At 38.2% G+C, this 27749-nt stretch overlaps 5 protein-coding genes across 6 annotated transcripts; 3 read left to right on the top strand and 2 right to left on the bottom strand.

Moving 5' to 3' along the window:
• Positions 1-534: 534 nt before the first annotated feature.
• Positions 535-2551, bottom strand: LOC140796820 (arogenate dehydratase 1-like). The gene has a single exon (XM_073149955.1). It carries the CDS (start codon positions 2157-2159, stop codon positions 756-758), a length of 1404 nt encoding a protein of 467 aa, XP_073006056.1. The 5' UTR covers positions 2160-2551; the 3' UTR covers positions 535-755.
• A 1544-nt stretch (positions 2552-4095) lies between these two features.
• On the bottom strand, positions 4096-13022 carry LOC140792991 (delta(14)-sterol reductase). The gene is made up of 13 exons (XM_073144287.1): positions 12848-13022; positions 12651-12768; positions 11636-11706; positions 11225-11281; positions 10135-10226; positions 8091-8138; positions 6665-6785; positions 6532-6578; positions 6043-6124; positions 5696-5772; positions 5476-5595; positions 4469-4543; positions 4096-4389 (listed from the first exon to the last, which is right to left on the bottom strand). Exons 1-13 carry the CDS (start codon positions 12896-12898, stop codon positions 4236-4238), a joined length of 1113 nt encoding a protein of 370 aa, XP_073000388.1. The 5' UTR covers positions 12899-13022; the 3' UTR covers positions 4096-4235.
• LOC140792982 (uncharacterized) lies at positions 13014-16404 on the top strand. Of its 2 annotated transcripts, XR_012109855.1 has the most exons (5): positions 13014-13648; positions 13729-14613; positions 15114-15269; positions 15843-15899; positions 16010-16404. XR_012109855.1 is itself a non-coding variant. In XM_073144270.1 (2 exons), exons 1-2 carry the CDS (start codon positions 13323-13325, stop codon positions 14603-14605), a joined length of 1203 nt encoding a protein of 400 aa, XP_073000371.1. In that variant the 5' UTR covers positions 13014-13322; the 3' UTR covers positions 14606-14762. The 2 variants fall into 2 exon arrangements, 1 of the variants encoding a protein (XP_073000371.1); XM_073144270.1 differs by lacking the exons at positions 15114-15269; positions 15843-15899; positions 16010-16404 and having other exon boundaries at positions 13729-14762.
• A 1039-nt stretch (positions 16405-17443) lies between these two features.
• LOC140800780 (histone deacetylase HDT2-like) lies at positions 17444-21000 on the top strand. The gene is made up of 10 exons (XM_073155631.1): positions 17444-17596; positions 18360-18430; positions 18514-18734; positions 18841-18857; positions 18954-19001; positions 19223-19404; positions 20033-20125; positions 20208-20304; positions 20440-20578; positions 20659-21000. Exons 1-10 carry the CDS (start codon positions 17584-17586, stop codon positions 20720-20722), a joined length of 945 nt encoding a protein of 314 aa, XP_073011732.1. The 5' UTR covers positions 17444-17583; the 3' UTR covers positions 20723-21000.
• Positions 21001-22070: 1070 nt separating this feature from the next.
• LOC140792335 (pyruvate kinase 1, cytosolic-like) lies at positions 22071-27658 on the top strand. The gene is made up of 16 exons (XM_073143284.1): positions 22071-22437; positions 22501-22597; positions 22704-22801; positions 22915-23070; positions 23429-23506; positions 23829-23960; positions 24510-24590; positions 24770-24841; positions 24929-25018; positions 25419-25563; positions 25658-25746; positions 26277-26372; positions 26498-26565; positions 26655-26754; positions 26877-26936; positions 27260-27658. The coding sequence occupies exons 1-16, from the start codon at positions 22369-22371 to the stop codon at positions 27410-27412; spliced, it is 1584 nt and encodes a 527-aa protein (XP_072999385.1). The 5' UTR covers positions 22071-22368; the 3' UTR covers positions 27413-27658.
• Positions 27659-27749: the final 91 nt, after the last annotated feature.

Below are 27749 nucleotides of genomic sequence, written 5' to 3' on the forward strand. Positions count from 1 at the left end.
GAAGTTAAAGTGGCCTTTAAGAACAAAGCACGGCCGGAAGCAAAACTAACTAGTGGGATGGGAAGTTCACCTCCAAGTTGACTGATTGAGTTCTAAAATAATCAACATCCTCTTAGTCATATGCGAGCAACATCGTCAAGATTATCGTAGAAGACAAACAGATAAAACGAAACCAAAGATTAAAAAAATAAAAACAGAAAGGGTTTAAAGCTAACCTCTACGTCAGCTATGACGTGGATGACAATCTAATCCTGCACTAAGCTTTCTTGTAAATGGTTAATTAAGTATCAGCTCGTGCAACTCCCCCCCCCCCCCTCCACCTAATAATTCTTACAACGAGGCAGCTGCTACCTACCAAATTACCACCTACCACACTCGGTGTGATCCTCCTCCTCTTCTCCCATTCTTTATTATTATTATTATTATTATTATTATTATCTCTTAAATTTAATTTGGAAGTACACACTTCTGTCAGAGAGAAAATTTCAAGTAGAAAAATAAATAGACTCAACCAGTCGGATTCAAAGAAGGAAGTAAAAAAAACGATGAACTATTATTGATGCACTTCTTATCAAATTTTGCGAGCAAAAGTATTATACAAACATCAGCAGCATACAAGGAGGAAAAACAGAGTATAGAACTCGTTTCGCCGATCCCACGAAATCCTGGAATCGGCGGCCCATAAATTATCTTCTTCTTCTTTTTTTAAAGTTTTTAATACTTCATTTAAGAAGCAAATTAGAAGAACAAATCGATCAACCGGGGGATGAAGGGGATGATGAAGTGCCATTATTATTGCCATTATTGTTGGTGGTGGTGATCCACGGGGTCATGTCCATTGGGTAGCTACCGAGCACACGGAGGAAGGAGGTGAACTCCTGGATCTCGGCGAGCGCGTTCTGGGCTCGGACGTCGGCCATGGACGCCTCGAAATCCACGTAGAACATGTACTCGAAGTGCTTGGCGGTGCCGACGTTGGCGTCGTCGACGAGCCGGATGGGGCGGTGGCGGTGCGGCCGGCTCTCGATCTTGGTCAGGCTGATGTCCCGGAAGGCGAAGGCGGAGAGGACCTTGAAGAGCACCGACGTGCCCTCGCGGTCGTGAGCGAAGACGATGCTCGTCTTGAACGGCCGATCGGTGCGGGGTATGATCGGCTCCCTGGCCAGCATCACGAACCGGGTGACGTTGCTCGAGTCGTCCTGGATCCCGTCGGCGAGGATCTGGAGCCCGTAAAGCTCGGCGGCGCGGGCGGAGGCGATGGCGCCGGTGTCGCGGAGGACGTTGGCGGCGATGTACTCGGCGGCGGCGGCGGTGTCGTCGAAGGCCTCGCGGGCGACGTTGAGACCGAGGGCGGTGAGGGTGAGCTCGCACTGGGCGAGGGCTTGCGGGTGGCTGATGACGCGGGTGAGGTACTCCTTACGGACGCCCGGGAGGGCGAGGAGGCAGTGATGGACGGGTAGCTGGACCTCGCCGACGATGTGGAGGCGGTGTCGGAGGAGGAGGTCGTAGTTGCGGTGGATGCTGCCGCCGAGGGAGTTCTCCACCGGCAAGACGGCGCGATCGGCGATCCAGAGCTCGACAGCCTGGAAGGCGACCTCGAACTGGTCGCAGGGGATGGCCTCGCAGTTAGGGTACGCCTTCCCCGCCGCCGCCTCGCTGTAGGCCCCGGGGACGCCCTGGTACGCGACGCGCAGAGTGGAACCGTGCATCGGGGCTGGGGAGAGGTCGGCGATGGACAGTGGACGAGGAAGATTCGAAACCGGCACCAGATCTAAGGTCGACGATGAACCATTAATCATCGAATTCGCCGGAATCGTCTTCAAGTTTTGCTGCTGCTGCTGCTGCTGCTCCTCCTCCTCCCCCTCCTCCTCCTCCTTGTCGTTGTTATTCCCATTCCCATTCCCGTTCCCGTCGTGTTCGTGTTGCTTCTGGGAGACCATGGCCTTGCTCGCCAGGATGGCACAGGAGGTCTGCCATTGGATGCGGTTGAAGCCGATGGCGGCGCCCGGGAAGTAAGCCGACGAGGACGAGGAGTCGGCATGGTAGATGGATCGGATTTGTTGGAAGCGGATCTTTCGGTTTCTATGGCTGCACAAACCCGCTACTGGTAGAGCCGCCGCCCGATTCGGCGGAGAGGATAGGAGCGGCGACATCCGCATGAGAAGAATACTTATTAAGGAACAGCTAACTATAACTATAAGAAGAAGAAGAAGAAGAAGAAGAAGAAGAAGAAGAAGAAGAAGAAGAAGAAGTTACTAAAATATATTTTCTCCTTCCCCTGTTATTAGTATTGTGGATTTTGGCAAGCTTGAGAAGAGCCCTTTCAAGCTGAGAGAAAAAGAGTAGGGACTGGGGATTGATGAGAATTTTATACGGCAGCAGAGAGAGGGGGGCGTTAGGAAGGAGGAAGAGAGAGAGAGAGGTGGGGGTTGGTGGTACAAAGAAAATGTACAAAGTTAGGAGGAACAGTCAATTGAAGACAAGAGAAGAGAAGACAAGAGAGAGGAGAAATTAAAAATTAAAAAATAAAAAATAAATAAATAAAAAAGATAAAAAGGAAAGGAAAGGAAAGTCTCACGTCTACCTACCACCACACCCATCCATTTTGTCGTGTCGTGTTTTGTGATGTTTTTGGTGGTGGTGGGATCGATCGAAGACTCGAAGGAACTACTAATCGGAATAAAAGATTTCCGAGTTAGATTAGATTGAGCTCAAACTGTACGCACTTCTGACTTCTAACCCCCACCAGTCCACTCATCTGATTCTGGAAACCCACACGTAGACTAGCAGCTATGGATGCTGAAATAGAAGGAAAAAGAAAAGAAAATGAGAGACGGCTCCGTATGATGATGATATAGAAAGCGTAGTTAAAGGACTCAGGGACTGGAATTTATGACCTACAGTTTGGTTCTGAACTGGAGCTTTTGACCCACATCTTCTTCTTATATATTTAATTACCTTTTTTTAAGATAGAATTTATCATTTCTTCTCTTCTCATCTTTCTATTCTTCCATCCCTCATTTTTTTTCTTCTTATAATATTATTATTTCACAGATATATATGGATTAGGCTAGTAAGCATATATTTGAATGGACGAAACACTTACAATTTTATCCTTTAAAAAAAAAAAATTTAAGATTACCAAATCCCATTACTCTATTTTTTAAAGGCTGAATCCCGTCTTAAAGTCTTGAACCAAATTAAAAGTTTGCTTTAACTCGTAAGTTATGCAAACTCATGAACATTTACTCGGGTGGGTAATCATGGTCAATAGTTTACAGCTAACGTAACTGCTGCTATGACGTGGTTGGGTCCAAACTAGTGACAGCCTTCACTAGTATTTGTTTCTAACGTATCAGATGCATTGGGCATCGGCACATGGAAAGAAAAAGAATCGAAGACGACTAATCATAAAGGATGACAATTTTGTGATGTAGTCAAGCAAGCCTAGCGTAATAATAATAATAATAATGACTTCCATGCATCTTCTATCAAAAGTAACTATTTCCCTGCATCTGTTCTTGATGTGAATGTTCTGACCTAGCCACCGAGTTTTTGACCAAACTAGCCCTCGTTCAAAACTTATATGTTTAAATAGACTCTATATTAAACTTAATACCAAAAAAAATCTCTAAGTAAAATGTTACTAAAATTAAATGCTAATGAGGTGAGCATTTTATTAGGAAAAACTGAACAAGAATTTAAAAGTAAAATTTAAAGGAGCTATATTTTTTTTTAATGATGTTAAGCGTAGTTAGCTACAAAGAATGATTAGATAATTCCAACTTATAAATATTTTATAACTAAAATAAATTATCAATTATAATATCATGATCTACAAAAATAAATAATTCAGCATCTTAATAAAATATTAAATAGTTTAATATTTTTAATAATAAAATACGTAACTTTCCATATTTATGTCAGCATTTTACTTGAAAAAAAAATGCTTATATGAACGGTGTTTTCTCATTTGACTGGATAAAACAATTAACAATATAGTATTTTAAACAAAGTTATAGTAAAATAGACTCTATTTATTATTAAGTTTGGAGTGTAATCTATGTTGACAAATAAAGTTTAAAATAGGTCTAGTTTGGTCAGAAACTCTTAGCCACGATCTAATTATTAATAAGTGTTCATTGCTCATCTCTAAAATGCCAATAAATGGAAGCCTTTGCTGAATATTCAGCGGTACAATTTTTTCTCAACAAATGAGCAACAAGATAATGCTTCTAATACACATAGGGAAATATCCTCCATGGGACGAGCTTGCAGTATTCTACCCAGACTTCCTTGTACTTCTGCGAGCACCTTGCTTCGTCTCTTCTCTCCCTCCATATAAGTAGAATAAAAAGATAGATTGGATAGAAGTATGGAATCACAGAACTGCAAGAAGGCAATAGTTAATCTTATAGTTTATATTGTCACAAAGTTGAGAAATATGAAAAATGGGTGAAGGACTCACCTTGCTCCACATGGCAAGCTGAATGAAAGAGCTAGAATTAAATCTCCAAGGTAATTGCAGTGCCTTGAAATTCCCCTACATCAGATGAACAAGTTCATGGCCAAACAATGATCAATGATCAACACGTAACCCTAGTAATAAACCGCGAGCAGAGTATTCTCTCAAAAACTGATAACTAGAGGTCGCAATAGGTTAAGTCGGCCCAAGTTATGGTCATGTCAAACATCCTCAAACTCATAGCTTGACCCATTTGCAAAACTTAGGATATCCCAACCCAGCTCATTTTACAATGATAAGACTCAGCCACTTGTATATTCAAGCCTTAACATGAGTCTAATTTTCTCAACCTATCTGATTTTGCTTATTCAGCTGAACATGTGTAGGTTTTGTTGTCTAGCACAAGCACTTTTGTTACGCTTTCCTTGTATTCCTGGAATCCGACGTCCCAACTTGGTAGGATATCAAAGAATAATTAAAAAAACATAACTACCTTTTTAACCATCAGGAAACACATACTAGCAATGTATACCATCCAGAATAAAAACCAGAACAATATGAACCCTCAAATACGAGTATATCCATGAACACTTGATATATAAGTACACAACACAGGAGTTCCAAGTTCTATACAGACTACAATGATGGTCTTTCCGGACCCTTTGGTATGGCTTTAACTGCTGAGGCCAGTGATTTTGACTGTAATCCTGGTTCTTAATTAATACACCTCCCCTTTCACAAAAACAAAAAAAAGTTCTATACAGACTACATCGATGGCACACACAAACAAGTTACGCCCTAAAAATGACTGAAACGGTCTAGAACAGGGGTATTCAAAGATGATGTCAATTTCTAAATGAGCAAGATTTCACAAAATAGAGATGCCATGGGATACATTATAAGCTCTAACTTTCCTCAAATGACATGTTCAATATGGTTGCAATAATTAAACAGTAAAGGCAACATATACTGCTTAAGAGGACCTTAGATAACACTGTTCAGGAAATTACCAGTAACCAGAAGCAAGCAACTTCCCTCCTATAACTTTGGGAGGTTTGCCCCATATGTCAGCTTTGGGGTTCTTCTTGAATACATACTTCTGTTTGTTAGCTTCTCTAAACACTTGATAGCTGTGTTGCATGTGAAGAAACACAAGATCATACAAAAGAATATTAGGAGATGTATTACTTAAAACCAAGTATATTAACTAAGGAAACAGTATGATTCTACCCAATCACAAAAACCAAGAAGCTGGCTGCAGCAGCAACTTTTGGTAACTCTACTTCGTTCTTTAAAAGCCACCAACCCTGGACCAGCAGAGTGATTCATGGGATAGCAAATTAGTGCTAAATAAATTGCCTTTACAACATACTCAAGTAAAAGATGCAACATAAGGTTGAAGCCCATCGTCATATAATTAAGCTACAGGAGTTATTTGATGCAAGTCCGAGGGTATGCAATATCCAGTTGAATTAAATCATTATTTGCATTGTAGCATATACTAACAGCTAAATCAAACAAATTAATCATCGAGATGTTCAAAGCTGTTAAAAAGGGCAAAGTGAATACAAATGTACCTGTATACTAAACGTGAAAGGAACAAAAACAAGATCACCAAACACCAGCATGAAGCCCAACCTTTCTGCAATAATATCCCATCTGCAAAAGGTAAATGCAAGTTGTTAAGTTCATAACTCTTTACTGTTTATCTAGGTCTATTTCCATATTTAATAGGAACCTTCTTGAACTTAAAAATGATGATCTAGTTAGTATCTCTAAATGTTCAGGGTTCTTAACATTATCATTTATCACTATTAATAATGAAAAAGTAAAATAAAGAAAACCCATCAACTTTCAGAAGAAACCTTTGCTAAATGCCAAAAAAATAAACCTGAAGGAAATATTTTAATGGACAACCACTATCCCACATTAGACCACAGGTAAGAACAGTACAAATACTGGTTCAATTTCTTGATAGGACATGGACAAATACTGTGCAGAAACATTAAATTAGCAAGTGATTAGGACTTCTTTATAATGGAAAAAAGCCAACAAGAAGCACATACGTGGAAGTCATGAATTCCTCATAGTAGAAGTAGTCTATCACGTACACCTACAAGGGAAAAGAGAAAAGTAATGTTTTAGTAAATTGAGGTGACATAATCTTTTAACAACATGAAATGGTAGATCCTGCAATACCGCACAAAAAATCTGGTAGAGAATGACTGAGATATTGACAGTGCCAGCTAGATAGCTTTTTGCCAACACAGAAAGATTGATTAATAACCATGCCATCATCCCAGCTCTAATAAGAAAGAACCTACAAAAGATGAGCTATAGTTACTGAGATAAAATATGAATGCATAAATATATATTATCACAAAAGGTAGACCAAAATGGGTTTCCTTGTTCTGTTGTTTATTATTGCTCCCATACAGGTAAGGGAAAGATTTGGCTACCACTGATTATAAGTAAATAAATGGCATGAAATGACAATAGTTAGAAATTAAGGCATCCGAAGTTTATTTCAGTAATCAAGTTGGAACTCGGAAAGCATCTCTACAATTTGAAGGTTCTACACTACCGCTTTAGTTGTAACATTATCAACAAAATTAAACTTGGAAGATAAAATAGGCACTGAAATCAAAAGCTCCCTAGCTGGCAGGGCCATGGCTTATGTCAAACCAAGTTTGACCTGGCAAGATTTCCAGACAATGACGATATTGTAGGGGAGTTCTTGTGGAAAATAGAATTAGCCAGAATGATAAAAAGGTTGACTCCTCTAATTTGACTTCTATAATAATTTTAAATACAAAAAAAAACAAAAAGCAGAGGTCTAAATATGAGGCACTAGAACCCAACTTTTGGATCTATTATAGGCCAGAACTAGCTAAGCTCGATAAACATACTCAATTTTCATTTTTCCTATAAACCAAATCAAGCCAGCAATATGAATGGCTTCCTAGAACCTGATGAGGAATTCCGAAGTTTTAGCCTCTTCTTGTGCCAAAGATCTTACCATTTCTGAAGGAACAAAAGCTAGAAAAAACACAACCCGTTGTGGTTATCTTCTGCATGGAAGTAGGAAAAAGAAAAAGAAAAAGAAAAATAAAAAAAAATATATATACAAGGTTCATCCACAGAAAGTGAGTCAGGGCCTAAAGCCAAGCCGAATGGTGTAGTCAACAGGAAAACGAATTATATCTTTTATATATCCAGCTCTATATATAATTCAAGCCAATCAAAAAACATATGCCACAAGCCCCAACTTTTAACATCATACTTAGGACAAAACTACTTGTTGAGTTCATGAAAGGTCAGAATCCAGGTAGACAGCTTGTCAAAATGCCACATAGATGAGATGGAGGATTCTCTAAGTTTAGGAGTGCCAAAACTTTCATGATCAGAATGGTCAAAGACTCTAATGCAGTACCAGTCTTGCTGATCATCTCACATGCTTGCATCACTACTTGTCCACTAAAGTTTAACAGTATAAAGTTCCATGAATAGAGAAGCTACAGTACTCATGCTTATTGATGGAGATCGCCAATTTCGTCACTTACTACAAATCTTAATAGATGATAAAAAGAGTAGGCCTCTTTACAGAAAAGAGTAGAGTACATACTTGAGGTCAACTCCCATGAATTGAGGATTAAGCTGTACCCCAAACCACCTATGAAACACAATGTCGAATTTGGAATTAGCAACAATCTTCTGAAACTTCATGCATGCAGAAACTAAAGAAAATTGACACCATCACATCATCTCTTACCATAGAATTCCCCTATTGGAGATGTAGAAAGAAATCTTAATGATATCATGAAATATTGGTCAAATGGGAAAAGATTCTTCTGTCCCTTGACCACTGTCTTAGATAACTAAAAAGTTACTTGAGACGCACACGCACGCGTGTATATATATATATATAGTCAACATTATAGGAACTTTCATTCAAGTAGCAAAAGGCAAGTGTCAGATGAGAGGGAACAAATGGAACCATTACGAGGAATGACAGCGGGAAGCAAAGTGAGAAGAAGGATGATGAATATTAGATGAGAAATATCGTGGATTTGATGGAAGTAGCATAGTCAACCTTGTTGGACAAATGATCCAAGCGAAGGATGTCCTGTGGGCCAGTTTGGCTATTCTAGATTTTCTTTTTCTAAAAAACAAGGGAGAAGTTGGATAAATGAGATAGAAGATCATAATGAAAAAAAGAAAAGAGTGTTTGCATGTGTATGTGTGAGAAAGAGAGATAGAGAGGTGAGGACAAGTAGAAACATTTAAATATGTCTCCTCTTTCAGTAGATTAAGAACTACAAAAGTAACTGAAGTAGCACATACAATTTCTGTTTAGAGTTGTGAAAGATGGTTAGTGTATGTGTGTGTGATGCCAAGTTACATAATATCTAATCCTATTTGTATCAAGTTAAAGTTCTTCTCTATGAAAACTATAACAATCTTAATTGTCAGATTCATCCTCACAACAATATCATTTGTAAAAACAAAAGGCTTTTGTAGTAAATTCCACAAAATGATTAGAAATTAACCATGTCTGGCTCAAAAGCAAATGACACTGATGGATATTTCACCTGCATATAACATAGACAAAAGAATCTTTATTCAAGTCTTCTAAAGGCATAAATTAGAAGATCATTTCTTCAATGTTATGACCCAACTTGGAGGGGTCTAGTTAGTTCAATCGAGCACTTTTATTTTATTTCCTGCATTGTTATTTACTTATTTTCTACACTTGTTGGGTTAAATTATGTTAAATTCTGCATTATATAATTAGGCTCCTTAGTCATGGGCCTAACTGACTTGGATCTAAGGTTGCCATTAAATAGTGTGATGAGCACCCACATTAGGGATATTGACAATGACTCTAAGCTCTCACTAGTCAGCTCTCTCACTCTTTCTCACCTACCCCTCCTCCTTCATCCTAGCCACCGCCATTGGCCACCACCGAGGCGCCGCCCTCCCTCCTCGTTAGTCTGAACCCTCTCTCCCCCCCTCGAGGATTGGACCCCATCCCCCTTCTTCTTCCTCCTTTCTCCCCTAAGCCAACCTTCTACTACTTCTACTATGAAATCCTCAAAGAAACTCTAGATATCACCTCAAGTTGATCTGCCATCTCCGACCAGCGTCCATTGTTTGATCAATATCTCACTATCTATCCATCTGATTCTCACGATCTTGGATTCATTGAAAAGCTATCTTCGAGAGCGACAATAACCCAAATTTTAGGTCCATCCAACGGCTAAATTGTCTAAAATCAACGTTTAAAGTTCTACCCAAAATCTATCTCAGCCCCAAATCGATTCCACTATTGCCAAGCCCCTTCCACCCTCCTCATCAAGTCCGGATCGCAACATTCAGGTCCTACTTACTACAACTTTCAGGGTACTCCAGAAATTGCAATAAGAAACTAGATATACAAGTAACAACTTGGCATATTAGGAAGGCCACATTCTACCATCAGCAGAAACTATAACAGGCATGGCAAGGGACAAAATCAAAACATTGTAACATTGCTAATTTGCAATGAGAATATGTTACATGATACTAAGGGAAGTAAACCAACCTTTTCATCAAGAGACTGAAAATGGTCCTTAACAGGTTCGTAAGCAGTAAGAGAACAAATTAAGACATACAGTTCTTAAAAGTACCAATCGTGTATGAAGTTTCCGGTAACATGTGGCCTTAAAGAGGAACTCTGACTACGGGAACTGGAGCCAGCAACATAAAGTACCAAAGAAACCTGATTCAAGTTTATCAATCATATAAGACCGTTGATAGTTAAGCTGTTTAAGAGGATTAGCTCTTACCTAGAAGGAAAATAGTTCACCTGTAATAAATGGAACTAACTTGGTTCACATTTGAATATCATTAGTTTATTGTGTCAATATGCATGCATTAAACAGCATAGGGAGCTGGATTTCAAATATCAAATCTTGCTTATGTGATACTGCCAAACATGACACAACAGCACTCATGACATAAACAGTTAACATACCAACATTTAGGTACAGTAGCATTGAGATTTAATTCCTTTCATTTGATGGGCTTCTTTGCAAATACATTCAAGTGTTCAACTTCAAATGGTCTAATATACTTAACTGGATATGTGCCTACCTTTATACCTATTCCCTTCATATATCTTTTGACATCAAAATGCATCCCTATAAGTCCTTTATTCCCAGAACAATTAAATCTCTGAAAGTCAAGTAGATATAGGCAGGCCTAATAGTGAAGACCAAACATGGGCTGCTAAGATGAATGTCAAAATCTTAAAATTTATCACGAGAGATTACCTTTGAGCTACAGATCCATAATTAATTAGTATGTAGAGTTGAACAAGATTTCAATGTGATTGCTAAGTGCATGCAGGCCAGGAAACATACCAGAAATCTGGAGGTGACAATTAAACCTTAAAGGATGTTTCACTCATAACAACAATTAATGCATCGCATAATGTTTATCCCAGAGTATGAACCAATATGCTAAGCCATATGTGAATCCTTATGGATTTATCACTGTGCACTTCTATTCCTCAAGTCTAATGGTTAGCCATTAGCATGATATCAGATGATCAGGTAGATTTGTCTTGTTGTCTATCAGGCTCAGTAGAACAAAAAGATATGAGATTGCCATCATAGAGGTTAATTTAGAATCTCCATAATATATATTAATCAATTTGCCTAAATGACCCAAATGATATTTCATAAAACCAGAATTCTGATCCTGTGGAAAACTCACAAAAAGGCTGAAGATAAAAGTTGACGATAACAGCTCGAGTCCCTTGTCAGCTATGACCTGCATTTATGAACAAGACAACTTCAGCTAAATGTTGACTTGTAAGACTTGAACTTCAAAGACAAAAATTACCGGTATGGTTAAGTGCTCATCGTTGTCATTATTTAACCATGGATCTAAATGAAGAATAAGCTCGGTATGCGGATTATTAGGGAACATGTGTAGCGAAACATCTTTAGTAGATGATTGTCTGCATCTACATTTGAATATCTAGAGGTAGGACATAGCCTCAAAGAAATGAATTCCAAGAGAGAACTAGGAACAATTTCAAGTTTTGATGACGCTGGAGAGGGTCTGTTATTAACTAAATTCTCCATAACTTTCAAACATCTGGGTAAGTGAGGAGAGATATACCGTAATAGACATCCATTCCATATAAGCTCCAGTGACTATAAGTGCCAGCAACAGAAAGAGCGCTAGTAGTCCTGAGAAAAGGCAATGGACGAGGGTAAAAGGTTGAGAATTGATATTCCACAAATTACTGAATTAATGCAAGAAAACTATAAACATTATTTATATATAGAAGAACTTGAATTATGACGTCACAAAAGAAGAAGTCAACAACAATCTTAAATTAATTGAAATAGATTCTGTGAAATTAGAACTCTCACATTTCAGGTTCAAAATATACACAGAACATACAATTGAGAAGTACTCTTCTAAATAAATGTTAACAATCACCAAACATCATAATTGTGCTTTCTCATTATGAACCAGAGGTGGAGAGTGGGGGTGAGAAGGAGAGGGTGAGATAGAAAGAGAGAAGGTATGAGGTTTCTTCAACCCAAAACATAGGATAGGAAAACAAATGAGCTGAGAGTGGACTATTCATTTCCTTAGGAAAAGATTGTCCCTCATGAGAAAGTCTTCCCACAAAAGGTCATCCAAACACTTCGGTATTAAAAAAAGAAATTCCCACATGTAGGAGTTTCCCAAGGAAAGAGGGACTCCTTTGTGATCCTGTGGGATCTTTAGCTGCCAAAAAGGCCCTCAAAAGTCAAAATTGAAACGGTAGTTGTGAAAAGTAACAAAAAGCACACCCTTCTGCCCTTCTGGAAACTTCATTCGATATCTAACCTGTTACCAACTATATCAGCCTTATTTCATCACGGAAGTCACAAACTTGAAATTGATCGACCATCAGTCGAGGGACCTTTTGGATAATTTCACAAACATTTGGTGGGCACTCTCCGACACACCAAAGTCAGCACGCCTTGTGAGGTAACGCTACCTTTAGTACTCAAGCGACGGGCACCTCAGTGGAGTCTTTCAATTCTATTACTAACCGAGCATGTCAAGATACACAACAATACGCGCCAGGGAAGCCGAATGAGAAAGAACAAGATTCAAAGAAAGAATATATAAGCACCATTGCAAGGATAGCGGAGACGAGAGCCATCGGTTAGAACTGCTCCGGGAACAACCTTGCCTGGGAGGACCAAGGCAGCGAAGGCCAAGTACCCAAGGTACGAAACCAAAAGGAGAACCTGCAACCATAGAGCGATGCAGAAGAAACCGTGACGCAAAGAGAGGAAGCTAGGGATTCTTCGCTATGTGTACACTTACAGAGTTCCAGGAAGGGACCAACGCAGCGAGCGTAGCAGCTTCCACCTCCATCGATTCTCTCTCTCGCTCTCGCTTCCGTCAACTTAGATCTTGATCTCGGTTCCCGTCTCACTCACTCTAATTAGATTAGAACGAATGGCAAAGTATTGCTGTCAGAACCCACGCCGGTTTAAGCTGTACAACAGTGACTTGTTAAATATAAATGAGTTAATATTAAACCGGTCTCTTTAAAAGACAAAACAAAATATTAAAAAAAAACCCTTCTATCGCTCCGCCTCCTCTCTCTCTACCTCCCATCTCCGCTGCCGCTTCTTCTTCCCTTCATCTGTCGCCATTAATTCTTTTCTATTTTTCGTTTTGAATTACAAGTACAGGTTGTTTTCCAATTTAATTTGCAGAAAAGGGACGGTCGGGCACTTAAAATTTTGACCTAACTCCGCCCAGTGCAAGAAAGCTCATTCGTCTCCCCTGCTTCATGGGCACGGTCCAACTCCTTTGCCATTTCGACGGAAAGGTGGAATCGAAGGAGAAGAAGGTCACCTACATTGGGGGAACCTGTAAGCTTTTGGATGTCCCGAGGGACACCTCGTACGAGCAGCTCAAATCGCATTTCTGCGAGTTGATGCACGGGGATCAGCAGGATTTTGATGTCGAGTTGAGATATCTATATCCGACCGAGGCATTCGAATCGTTCGTCGACGTGCAAGATGACAGGGACGCGGCTGCGATGTTCTCTTTGTGCTCGCAGGCATCTACCGTGATCCGGATGTTCGCGAGAAGACTCAATAGGCCGATCGTAAGGTATGCAACCATTTATTGCCTCGTTTCTTGCTTTGATGCATAAATTGTCATGCAATGTGCTTACTTTTTATTTGTTTTAGACGTAATTTTCGTAGACAAGGGTCGGAGGATCGAAGAGATGACACCGAAACTCGATCGGACAACACAGTTTGTGAAGGAACAATCCCCGAGACTGTGCCTCTTGATTCGCTCGATCCTTTGCATGATTGTGAAGGAGGGCAGGGGAATCTATCCGTAGGCATTGATGCAAGCAATGGTCCAAATACATCGGAGGCACATTTTAAGGACTTGCGCGATGAGTATGTTGTCAAATTTCATTCGACAGAAGCAGAGAGTGAGGCACATAATTCATCCACAGATTTATATGTTGGCCAACAATTTCAAGGGATGTATGAATTCAAGAGGGCTCTGAGAGCATATGCTATTACACGCAGATTCGAGTATCAGCCTGTGAAATCTGGGTATGATAAGGTTGTAGCTCGTTGTAGCTCTCACGGATGTCCATGGATGATAAAAGCTAGAAAAATACTTGGTGTTGCAACTTTTGGGATAAAGAAGTTTATTGATCGACACACATGTAACACATCAGTAGTGGGACGTAGCCATAGACAGATGACGAGTGATTTTGTTTCGGAAGAAGTCCATGAGCAAGTTATTGCTGATGAGAAACTTACACCAAAGATGATTCAAACACTTATACAAGACAAGTATGGCGTGACTATTACCTACTGGAAAGCCTATCGTGCATGGGCAAAAGCAGTTAAGGAAGTTCGTGGGGAGGAAAGTAGCCAACCATCGGTCATCGAGGTCGGAACTAAAAGGAAGAAAGTTCACGAGAGTGAAAGTAGGGAACCATCAGTTGGGGAGGTTGAAACTAAAAGGCAAAAGCAATGCTCAAAATGTCATGGTTTTGGACACAATAAGAGATCTTGCGATCAAGAAACATCTGGCTCTTAGATGCTTTTGTATGTCCATAGCCCCTCATTTTGTGTCTTAGGAATATATTTGCTTGTTATCATTTCGGGAATATATTGGCTTGTTAGCATGTAATGAAGAATGGGCATGCCCCCTTCATGTAATTGAGCAAATCTATTGTGATCTTTTGGTGCGATAAGACGTGCATGTAATATATGTGCAAGTATCCTGCTGTCACTGAGTGGTGCCGTTGATGCATAAATGCATCTTGACAGTGTTCCGCTGCGCATCAGTACTCTTCAGGCTATGTTAATCAATAGTGTTAAATGTGTTCATCAATTTGCTAATTGCACATTGTGCAATACCAGGGATTCCGGTAGTATTCAGACTATGCATCATCAACGTTAAACTTATGAAAATTCACATATTTTATCGTATTCATGATACCAGGGTTTTTTTGGGAGCCTTAAGAATTCAGGTGTCATGCTGGTATGTGAATCTTTAATAGTTTGTTGTTGGTAGTTTTCTCATTTTCCTAATGATCTTTCAGGCAAATCGAGGGAAAAGGATGAACAGGCAATACCTAAAGCAGCTGAAGGATACAGAAAAATGTAGCAGCAGGTGTTGCAGATGTGGCAGCTGTCAAGACAAAAATACAGAGAAACAAACCAAACCAAACAAGGCTGATAAGATAAAGATGACAACGGTAAAAATGATAAGGTGTTACAGATCTACTTGTTTTGTCTATTTATTCCAGATGATGTTATAAACTTGTTGCGGATTAGTACTTACGTAATTTACTTGGCTATTCTTATAATAGACCATCCAGACATGCACTAATTTGTGAATTTACCTTTTCAAACTAATGCATTGATAAGTATATCCTATCTCAAATATACTCGCTGGGGATTCCTAGTATCTGCCAAATACATGGTGATATCTAACTCTAAAAGTAGACCCATCTAGATAGTCAAAATATGCAAGTGCTGATATAGATATCTAGAGATGCAACTCCATGCATTTGCTTTCCAACCAAATATCTTGTTATCTTATGTTAACATCTTTTCTTTTTTCCACGCTTGCATATCTTTTTCATTTCCAACAGTATATTTATGTTCCAAATGGATTAATGGGATTCCTAGTTGGTGAAGATTACTTCGTGATGATGGGGCTATATTAGAAATTGAATCATTGCATTGGTTAGCATTTCAGATCAGTGGTCAGTTTTGCTGCTGCATGTTGGATGCTCATTTTTCTGTGTATATTTATTTTCATGCAGGAGTTGTGAAGCAGAGGATGATAGTGATGGTATAGATCAACATGGAAGTTCTGAGAGGTACATGAATGAGCAAATCTCAGAAAATCATAGCCTAATATTACTTCTCTCTGATCAGAATTATCCTGTATTTCTTCTTATGTAAGTGCTCGTTCCCTTTTGATGTATAGTCTGGATCTGGCAGCAAGACTCCTTGCAAACTACCTGCTGCAAAGACGGAAGGCATTGGTGTACCCTATAGCAAGTCAGAATATAGGTGCCATTGTTGTCCTTGCGTATGTGATGTTGTTATCCTTGCTGATCCTTGCATAAGGAGATGAGAAGGAGATATGGAATGATGTCTAATATTCTCAGATGCTTATACCCTTGGAAAGCTCGCTAATGTTCTGAAATTCAGGTAAGGTTTTCTGCTCGCTTTTGGTGCTGATTCTACAGAGAGTTTCTTAATAATAGATGCTATCCATCGACCACAAGTGATAATATTTCAGAATTGTATGATTTATAGTCATGCAACTTTGTAGCATTTGTTCTGATAATTCACTATGCTGTGATCCATTTCTGAGTAGTTATGGAAGTTTAAACATGTCAACAAAACTGCAGCTGCCCTATCCCTTCATTGCTAATGTTGAGAGAAACAAAAAAGAAATCAAAGCTTATATAATGATGAGGAAGCTTGAGATTTACTGGAGGTGTAAAGGTTTAGATGAAATTCTTGAGCTCCAACTCTTGAGAGCTAGTGTTCTAATTAACATGTTAACTTAAATGCTCTGAATTTAGATGAATAATCTCATTTGTATTCCTCCTGCTATGTCCTTTTGCTTTGAGTAAACATATGCCTCCAGAAAAGCTCAGGCGGTATTCTCTTCTTCATATATTTCTTTTCTTTTCTTTTTATTAAGTGTGGAATTGTCTTCAAGAAAAGAGCTATGGTTTTTATTTATTTATTTTTGTTTACGAAATATTGTGGAGGAGTAGAGGGTTTGAGGGGAGATACACAATGCAGAGTGATCAAACTATTATTCTTCCTCAAGCTTACCACCATTTTACTATAATTCTAAAATAATTTACCAAACTACCACAGTTTTATCAAGTAAGCCACCACATAATTTTTTTTAAAAAAAGTAAAATTACTTTTATATAAAGCGATTTATAAAGTTACTCTCTCAATTAGTAACTTCTTCTATTGATTTAAAACAACTTCATTAGGACAATAAAATGCCGTATTTTTAAATACGTTACTATATGAATCACTGTTCTAAGAAGTAATTTGGTAACTGGCTTTTTAAATTTACCTCACTGATGTGGTCGCTTGTATGACAACAACTATAGTATTTTAATAAATAATTTAAAAATAATATTATAAGGTAGTATTTTGGGGACATGAGATTGGTTAAACTCAAGAAAAACAAATTAAATAAAAAAAAAAAAGAAATCCTATGGTAATTCTATGGGATAATAATAATAATAATAATAATAATAATCAAAAAAGAAACTTCTAGATGCATTTTGATAAGTCCATGGGCTGAAATCTCATCCATCAACCGAACGTAAGGCACCATTAACGGATCAGATTTTAGCCCGCTAAGTATCTCTCGGCGCTCATTATGGAAAGGGACGAAGGGTTTCGAATGTCTTTAAAAGGGACTCCAAAGCCTCAACCCTAAACCCTCTCAAGCTCTCTTCGTCTCCTCTCTCCCAGCCGCCCCTTCTCAGTGATTCCAGCCTCCTCTTCTCCTCGTTCGCCATGGAGTTTTGGGGTAAACGTTGCCCTCCACTACTTCGTGTTTCCTTCTTCTCTGTTCACTTCGTGGTCGTTTTGGTGATTTACTTATCATTTTTAGGTGTTTCGTTTTTTTCGCTGTTTTCGAGTGATCGATGAACCAAAGCATTTTGTGCGTGTTTCAAGCATTAAGTTCTTCCTGCTTATTGTTAGTCTAGCAAATGATTGCGTGATTGCTTTCACACCTTGATGGTGGTTTAAAGAAATTATTTTTTCTACTCGGTTTCCTACTCCTTGATGGTATCATCTCATCAGTGGATATGGTATGTTGACGTATGTATCTAGTTTCATCATGTAGGATAAGTTTAATTAGAAATCTTTGCATCACCAGAACGGATAAGACAAAGAGGAGCAACTTGCTGTTATGCCACTAGGTAGGATAACCAAGATAACTAAATGGAAATCGTAAAAATTTGCAGATTGCTCTCCTTTTGTGTTCTTCTCGTACGAAGAATCTTCTTCAGTAGGCATTTAGTTGTGCTGCATCCTTTTAGAGAGAATCGAGATGACAATATTGAACTTAATGGTGGTAATCTTTATGGCACTGTAGAAATGAAAATGAAAACAATGACTAGAAGCTGTTCTCTTTTAAAGGTTCATTTTTTTTATTTTTTAAAATATTTCTCTTGGTTTTTATGCATATTGAGCGTTCCAAGGCTTTTTTTTATATCATTTGTAGCCTTCATTCTAAGTAAAAGCTGCATATCAATTGTCTCTCATCTGCTGCACTTATTGTTCAGGTGTGGAAGTCAAACCTGGAGAGACTGTCAAATGTGAACCGGGCATGGACAGATATTTGCATCTTTCACAGGTTCATTTTTTAATCGGCCTATTCATGTATATCCATGCTAGTGCATCTTTATCTCTTAACTAGTTCTCTATTTAACTGTGTAGGCATCTCTAGGGGAAACAAAGAAGGACAAAGGAAATGAGAATGTACCAGTTTTTGTGAAATTCAACAACCAAAAGCTAGTCCTTGGAACATTATCCATGGAGAAATGTGCTCAAATCCAATATGATTTAGTATTTGAAAAGGAGTTTGAACTATCTCACAGCTCAAAGAATACTAGTGTCCATTTCTGCGGTTATAAGACTATAGTTGCAGAAGATAATGAATATCCTTTTCTCTCCTATTTTAAATAATTTTACATCAATATATACCATTGTTGCAACTTCTTGTCTCAGATGATTTCCTTGACTCTGCCCTTCTATTTTCTTCACGCCGTCGGATTTTTCAGGTAAATTTTTGCTACCAATATTTTCTTCTCTTAGCTTCGTAGTTAATCGTTTAGATTGTCAATCATAATACCTTTCAAATGATGTCTTATTACCAGATACTGACTCTGAGGAGGAGGAGATTCCATTAGATCTCAAATCAAATGGTATTTCTCTTGTAAACCAGTAGGCCTTTACGAACTTCAGCTCTATAATGTCATAATTCAGTGTTTCCGTGTACATAATTTAGTAGAATACAACACGCCTGTGGTCCCTTACATATGCCATGACTTCAGTTATTTTTAGCAGCTCTTATGTTAACAGTACAGTTTGATATCAACAATTACTTGGTAGAAGGCTATTTTCTCATTATCTTAATGTTTTTTAGGCAAACCTGGGGAGAAGGATGAAAAGAAAAAGGCTGCAGCAGCTAAGGATAATACTGCAAATGCAGATATGGCTGCAACAAAGCCAAAAGCCAAAGTAGGCAAACCAATCAAGGCTGATGAACAAGAATCTGACGAGGATGATGATGAAGAGTCTGGAGAAGATGAATCTGAGGGTGATGAGGTATGCTATAGGCCAAAATATTTGGTTCTTCTCTTTTGACCCTCATTCTTAAACTCTCCCCCTCGTGTCATGAGTGCAGTCTCACTATCCCTCTCACCTGAGGATTTACCTTCTTAATACAAGGCTTCTTGCTTTTGACATTTCAATGTGAAGGTCTTTTTCATTTTCTTATATTTTGTATCTTTGTTTATGATTGTATGTGATATACTTGTTCAGGTTTTCTACTCACTGCAAATTATTTGGTGTCTACAATAAGACCATCTTGATAGGCACTAACTTGATGCCTCGTCTTTGGTACTCTTTACTGGGAATTCCTAGTTGGTGCACGATATTTTGTTATATTCTAGGCCATCTAGATGCATGTTACTTATGCCCTATTGTTATTTTGTTTTCAGATTTTTTTTTTAATTTCTAACATCATTTTACTATCTATGTTTATCTGGTTCCAATAATATATTCATCTTCCAAAGTTGGACTTGTCAATTCCTAGTTGATGCAGATTGCTTCCATGATGCTTATAGTGGGCCTTCTTGAAGGGCCATATTACAAATTGAGTCTGATTTTTAGTGGCATTCCAGTTTTGTCCCTGGATGTGGAATCCTAACAGTTTTGTAATACATTCATGCAGGATATGATTGAAGCAGAGGATGATAGTGATGACGAAGATGAAGATGACAGTTCTGATGATGAAGATGAAGAAGCCACTCCCACTCCCAAAAAGGTGTTACCATAGTCTTATATCATTTCTCTCTGATGAAAATTTTCCCGCATATATTCTGATAGAGGTGCTCCTTTTATTATAGGCTGGAGCTGGCAACAAGAGACCAGCTGGCTCTGCTTCCAAAACACCTCTTCCAGAGAAGAAGGCAAAGCTAGTGTCTCCTGCAGGTCAAAAAACAGGTGCTCTTTTCTTAACTTTGTGGAAATTAACATAAAAGAAGACCTCTACTTCGTTCCGTATAAAGTTAAATCTGTATTAAGCTCTTTTAGTAGAAATCACCGGCATAAGCATACTGAATGAGGATGTACTAACAGGTGGTGATGGCAAGAAAGGCGGCCATACTGCGACCCCTCACCCTGCAAAACAGGCTGGAAAGACACCTGCAAACAATGATAAATCTAAGCAGCAGACCCCAAAATCTGGTGGTTCTGTTACCTGCAAGTCATGCACCAAGTATGTTTCTACACTTCTATTTCCACTTTGTATTTTGGAATATACTTGGTATTATTGGTAATGCGCCCCTCTCATTTCAGGTCTTTTAACAGTGAAAATGCTCTTCAAGCTCATTCAAAAGCAAAGCACAGCGCTGCTAAGTGAGATTCTGAACATCAGCTCTACGACGGATGGTAGCTAATGTTAGAGTTGGTTAGTTCTGCATGGTTGTGCCTGTGGAAATGATTACCTGATTAAAGGTGTCATTATCATGTGGTATTTTTGGGTCTTTTCGATTTTCCATCTGGCAACCTGACTTTCATCACTATTAACTAGAAAAGGATTGGGTCTTTCTGTTGATTAGGATTTAGTAAATGATTTTGTGATGGTCTTGAGATGTTCTATTTCTGAAGTTATATATTTTTATTTCTCTGGTTCTATTATTCGTTGTTGATGCTTATGGCTGATGAAATCTGTGTTCCGGATGTCAAGTAGTTCATCGGGAAAAATCTTCACATGAAAGTTGATTGACAAAACTGGTGATTGTGATAGTAGATCTCTGTCTCATTTTTCGTTATCCTGGTGGTGGTCTGACAGGTTGTCTTCTGTACTAATAGTGGAATGGTCCTAATACGGATGAGTAAATTCCTTTGCTCTGGACCTTCGCCTTTAATCAAGTTTGATAGCCGTTAGTTTCTATGCTTTTCTTTTTGTTGACGGAATCTGTGGAAATTCCATTCGTATTCAGATTTGGCTCTAGGTAAATTACAACGGGCATGGTCAAAGTTTGGAATCTAGATTTGGCCTGTTTTGACGAGAATGTTGTATAAGATCGAGCTGTGATATTTTTCGTCTCTCAATAATAGATTGCGATTTCTTTATATAATTATAATAGTCTCTAATATTCAACTATAAGGAAACGTAGTGTGTGTATGTTATAGTGTAGGTGCTCAACTATCAATCTATCTCAACAATAGATTGCGATTTCGTCTTAGTTTTCCTTCCGTTCCAGTGGGCCTCCGTAACTCATTTGAGCCCAACTATCAATTATTAGGTTTGCCTTCAGATAAAAAGATATCTATCTGAAATACTCATTTTACTTCTAGGTAATTTTTCTATAACAGACTTAAAATGATAAATATTTACATAATAAAATAAATAAATAAGAAAGGACTGTAGTTACAGTACCAATTAATAGGTGTGGTGGCTTGGTTCCATGATATGATGTAGTGGCTTAGAGGAGGAACAACGTTATCACGGCCGGTGGTATTAATTGTTTTAAAACACATACTAAGGGATTTTATTATGTTGGTTAAAACTTGATTAATTTCAAGTGTTTGGTACTGAAAGAAAGAATGTCTCTTTTATCTATCTCAGCTTCGGGACTCTTCGAGGCTAAAAAATTAAAGTAAACTAAACTAATTTTATACGTGGGCATCTACGAGTCGGACACGCATTTTCCTTTTTACAGGAAAAAAAAAACTAAAAACAGGGGGGAATGGGGGGACAAACCGCCCACTATTACTCCTCTGGTTTCTGGGGAAATGGGTTCGGCACGTTCATGTACTTCGTGACGCGCACATAGAGTTAAGAGCTACTTGAGTAGAATCTCATGAAAGGGAAAAAAAGATCAACTTCTCTCTTTGCTTCCGACTTCGCTTTAAATATACCACCATCTCACCACCAGAAGAGTACAGGACGAGGCATTGATCTCTCTCTTTCTCTCTCTCTCTCTCTCTCTCTCTCTCCCCTCTTCCCCGCCTTAGGCAACGCAACGAAGCAGAGCAGCGAGCAATCGATCGAAGGAGAAGATGCATTCGAATCACGTGCAGTTCGACGAGCCCATCAGGATGGCTTCCATCCTCGAGCATTCCAAGCCGGTAGGTAACACGTGTGCTCTATTTAGACTAAGCCGTTGGGTTTCTTACCAATTACGCATGCAGAGGTTCTTCCCGGCCATGACCAAGATCATCGCCACCCTCGGCCCGCAGTCCCGTAGCGTCGATGTGCTCTCCGCTTGCCTCAGGGCTGGAATGTCTGGTACGATTAGATCTTTAAACTTGAAAAAACTTGAGATTTTTTGTGTGTGTCTAGCTTCTGCTTGATGAATTGATCCTAAGAATGCAGCTTGATGTTCTTGTGGCAGTGGCATGCTTGGACTTCTCGTGGGGAGACATCGATTACCACCAACAGACTGTTGACAACTTGAGGTTGGCAGTGAAGAGCACCAAGAAGCTCTGCGCTGTAAGTTGATCGATTATCACCAAGAAACTATTTGTCTCCTTATCTCCAATTGTTCATTAAATTGAACCCCTTTGCATGTTCGTTCTTATGTATGTTTCATCTCTTTCTTTCAGCTCATGTTAGACACGGTAGGCCCAGAGCTGCAGATTGTTAATAAAAGCGAACGTGCAATCTCACTTGAGAATAATGCATCTGTCGTCCTCACTCCGGACCAAGACAAGGAAGCCTCTCCTGCGCTGCTACCTGTAAACTTTGGTGGGCTGTCCAAGGCAAGCCATCTCAACCTTCAAATACACATACATACTTGCATACATATATGAAGCTAGACTACAATATTTTGTTTAAATTGTTTAAGAAAATCTAATGCTTTTATAGACATCGAATACTCCTTTTTTTTCCGGAAATAAAAAAATGTAAACTGAGGAGACAAAAATGGTGAGAAAATTTTTCTGTAAATTAAGCAATGTATAAATTATAAAACTCAATAATTTCTAGATTGTTACCATTCCCTCTATAAATGGTAAAGTTGTAAGTATGATGCTCACAATTTTGTCGTACATTTTTATATTACCTACGGCTCAGTTGTTCTATTTATCTTATCATATTCATCTAATTTGTACCTTGCAGTCTGTGAAGCCTGGAGACACTATATTCATTGGTCAGTATCTATTCACCGGAAGTGAAACTACTTCAGTTTGGCTGGAGGTAAGATCATTGATAGATCTAACTATAATCAGCACCTTAAACCTTTAATAGCTTCTTAATAGTTCTCTGGGTTCACTGTTCAAGACTGCATGCGGATAAGTTTGGCTTGTTTAGTAGGCAATAGCTGTTGAATCTAATTGTCTTCAACCAGATTTACTTTTAGTTGTTTCATTTCTATCTCATACGAGCTAAATCAGAGCTTGGAATATTCTGAAGTTGTAATCCAAATCCTTCCATAGGAGTTTTCATGTCCTTCATAAACATCATCTTCATATTGCCATGACATGACCTCCTTATTGATCACTTCACCTCTTTGCTGCAGGTCACTGCCATTAATGGGGAAGATGTCGTTTGTAGGATAAACAATTCTGCTACTTTGGCCGGCTCACTCTTCACTCTACATATTTCTCGAATGCATGTTGATTTGCCTACACTTTCTGACAAGGACAAAGATGTAACTATTATATTCTTGAAGTTGATTTTATCATTGGCATTTGGAATATTCAAATCCTTGTTTGTCCTTTGTTATTTAAATCCTATGAAACACTTCACTTGAATTTGTTATTTTAATAGGTGAAAATTTGTATACAAACCTAATAATTTGTAGGGAATATACAGATTAGTTGTTCATTCATTTTCGTCAAAGCCTAATAATTCGTCTATAAACCTAATAATTTAGCCTATGAAACTTGCTTCAATTGAATAGTGCTTTATTTTCTTCAAAACTCAAAATTAACTATGCAAGGATTAGTTGTTCATTCATTGTCTTACTTTTTTGCATTGGATTTCGGTAAATTACATTACAATGTTGAATTCCAAATTTTATAGTTTTCTACCATTAATGTGCTTGATGATCCGGCTAAATCTCTTTGAAGGACTATCAAATTCACATCAGCTATTCTTTGCTGCAAATACTGATTTCTTTGCAGATTATTGTTTCAGACTGTCATATCGAATAATCATCATACTTACTATTCCCTTGAACACTCATTTCTTATTTCAGGTTATTAGTAAGTGGGGTGATCGTAATAATATTGATTTCCTCTCATTATCCTACACAAGGCATGCAGAGGATGTACGACATGTAAGGCTAATTCAATTTTGTTTTCTGCATGCATTTTGTCTTTGTGTTGCTTTATCTGCTATTCGTGGGGGTTAGTTATCTACATGATAGTTTGTTTAGACTTTGTTGAGCTAGTGCAAGAGAATCTTTTTCTATTATTAATTTTATATTAACATTGTGAATCTCATCGTTGAATGCAGGCACGTGAATTTCTGGCAAATTTTCGTAATCTTCGGCAGACTCAGATTTTTGCTAAAATTGAGAACATAGAGGCAAGTTAGAAAGGAAAAATGAGAAGATATTGTCGCAAGAACTAATTTCCATGATTTAATGTTATAACTTTTTTTAATGTGTTGCAGGGTATGACCCATTTTGATGAGATTTTACAAGAAGCAGATGGAATTATTCTTTCACGGGGGAATCTGGGAATTGATCTCCCTCCTGAAAAGGTGAGGAAATTTTCAACAAAGTTGACAGATAAAAATGGTATTCCAAAAGAGCGGAAGTTATTTCTGGACATTGTCGTCCAAATATTATCTTTTGCTGCTTTTCCATTGGCGAAGTAGATAATTAAGATAGTTGAATTGATCTGGAGAAATGTCTATACAACATTAGAAACATTGTTAAAGGCAAAATTTATCTGACCAATGAGAGATTGAAATTGAAGAATTTGCAATCATACCAAATGACTTTCTCATATGAGTTTTTGGAAGGACTTTCAATCTTATTGCAATACAAAATGTTATGTAATTCAATTAAAAATTATCTCAGTTTATAAAATTATATTCTTCCTTGTTGTCATATTCTGATTGTTATGAATGTCTTCACATAATCTCTTGCATTTGACAGGTCTTCTTGTTTCAAAAGGCTTCTATCTACAAGTGTAACATGGCTGGGAAGCCTGCAGTAGTTACTCGTGTCGTTGATAGTATGACTGACAACCTGAGACCAACTCGTGCAGAGGCAACTGATGTGGCCAATGCAGTACTTGATGGTACTGTTTGTCTATCCCTTTGTCAAGTTTCATCCTTTCTACTGGAAGTACTTATAACTAATTTTTCATTGATGTACTCCATACAATATTTTAGGAAGTGATGCGGTATTTCTAGGTGCTGAAACACTCCGAGGATTGTACCCAGTTGAAACTATTTCAATTGTGGGCAAAATTTGTGCAGAGGTACTTTCACTTATCCAGAGACCTGTTCTCAGAGCTTCAAATTACTTGCTTGAGATGCCAAGATGTTCTTCTAAGCGTCAACAATGCATCTATGCACTAAAACTACAGATATAAAATAAACTTTTTTCTTAGGTTAAGGAAAAATTTATCATGTTATACTTGATTTTATGACTATTTTCTGTGTGTTGTTGGCTTCCCAAATAAAATATAAGGAATATGTAGTCCTCAATCACAAAATATTCTCTTTTTCAGTAATTTATTTCTGTCTCAGTTATTGGGAAACCTCAGTTTCTTAGAATCCACATAGTTCTTTATATATCATAGATCTAGTTAAATTATCTGGGAAAAAGCCAACTTAAATTGTAATCTTGATTTCTGGTAGTTGAAATACCTTCTTTACCATCTATGACTTGTCAACTTAGAGGAAGTCTGACTTCTGTTAATATCATGTTAGTTTCTCAAGTCATAGTGCATGTCGCTGGTCTTCTATAATATTTTACTTGACAGGCATTTCAAAATCACTTTTACAGGCAGAGAAGGTTTTCAATCAGAACACTTACTTCAAAAATACAGTGAAGTATGTTGGAGAACCAATGTCACACCTGGAATCTATTGCTTCCTCTGCTGTGCGTCTTTATCCAGTTCCCTTTTTAATAGTCCATACTCATAAGCTTTCATTTTTGATCCACCATTTTAGCTGTATCTAATCCATATATTCATCTTTTCCATCCCGTTGATGCTCCTTGTCTAGGTACGTGCTGCAATCAAAGTTAACGCATCTCTCATAATTTGCTTTACTTCGTCTGGAAGAGCTGCAAGGTACTGCATATAGATCAGACTGAAATGGTTCTTCCCATATTATAGTGCATACTATATACCTAAGTTCTAAAAATATCTACACGGTGTAGGTTAATCGCAAAGTACCGTCCTACAATGCCTGTTTTATCTGTTGTCATCCCCCAAGTGAAATCAAACCAAATTCGGTGGACTTTCAGTGGTGCTTTTGAAGTAAGTGAACTTTCGACCTGTATAAGTTAGGCTACTATTTTGGTCTTCCTGTATTGTTTTTGAAGTTCCATTTATGCATGTGTATCCACTTGAGGACAATATTTTTTTTTCATGAAATGCAGGCCAGGCAGTCACTCATTGTCAGAGGCCTTTTCCCTATGCTCGCTGATCCTCGTCATCCTGTAAGTGGATATTATCATTCTTTAAACCCTTTGGCTCTGTGATCTAATGAGTTTTAGATAATTATGATGCTATTTCTAAGGTATATATTTGCATAGATGCTTACTTCGATGAACAATCCTATCCAGAATGCGCTGTTTTAGTTTTATTTTGATACATGTTTCTCTAGATGTTCCATTTCTTTTTTCTAGTTTGAAAATTGTTGTTTAAATAACTTGCCCAGAATTTGCTTAGTTTGTAACTGAGAGGGTTACTGTTCCCATATTCAGAATGACTTTGTCAATAGATGTTTTTCTCCTAATACACTCATTTGATGATTTGGCAGGCTGAGTCTACAAGTGGTAGCAATGAGTCCGTTTTGAGAGTTACCCTTGATTATGGCAAGGCAACCGGAATACTAAAGGAACATGACCGTGTCGTTGTGTGCCAAAAAGTAGGCGACGCTTCGGTTGTTAAAATTGTTGAGCTAGTGGATTAGATGGAAATTTTTGTGAAATCTCTTTCCATTAAAAATCATCGTGATGGAGTGCAGCGAACTGATTTATTTATGATGTCCAACAATAAAATTGAAGATTATATGTATTACAAGTGTGCTTATTGTTTCATTAGATATTTCACTGCAGCAATCGCTGCAGTGAATAATGTGTAGAGAGGAGTGGAAATTCATTTTTTTTTGTACCAGGCAAATACGAACAATGATGATTTATTCTATTCATTTTCGTGATGCTGCTACTTGGAGAGAGAACAAATGGCTCGCTCTGAAACGTACGACAATAGCAACAATCCCATAGTAGCATAACTATTTGATTGTTGGC

This window comes from Typha latifolia, chromosome 1, assembly GCF_019914945.1.
Source record: "Typha latifolia isolate L0001 chromosome 1, TyphaL0001v2, whole genome shotgun sequence".
Lineage (NCBI taxonomy): Eukaryota > Viridiplantae > Streptophyta > Magnoliopsida > Poales > Typhaceae > Typha > Typha latifolia.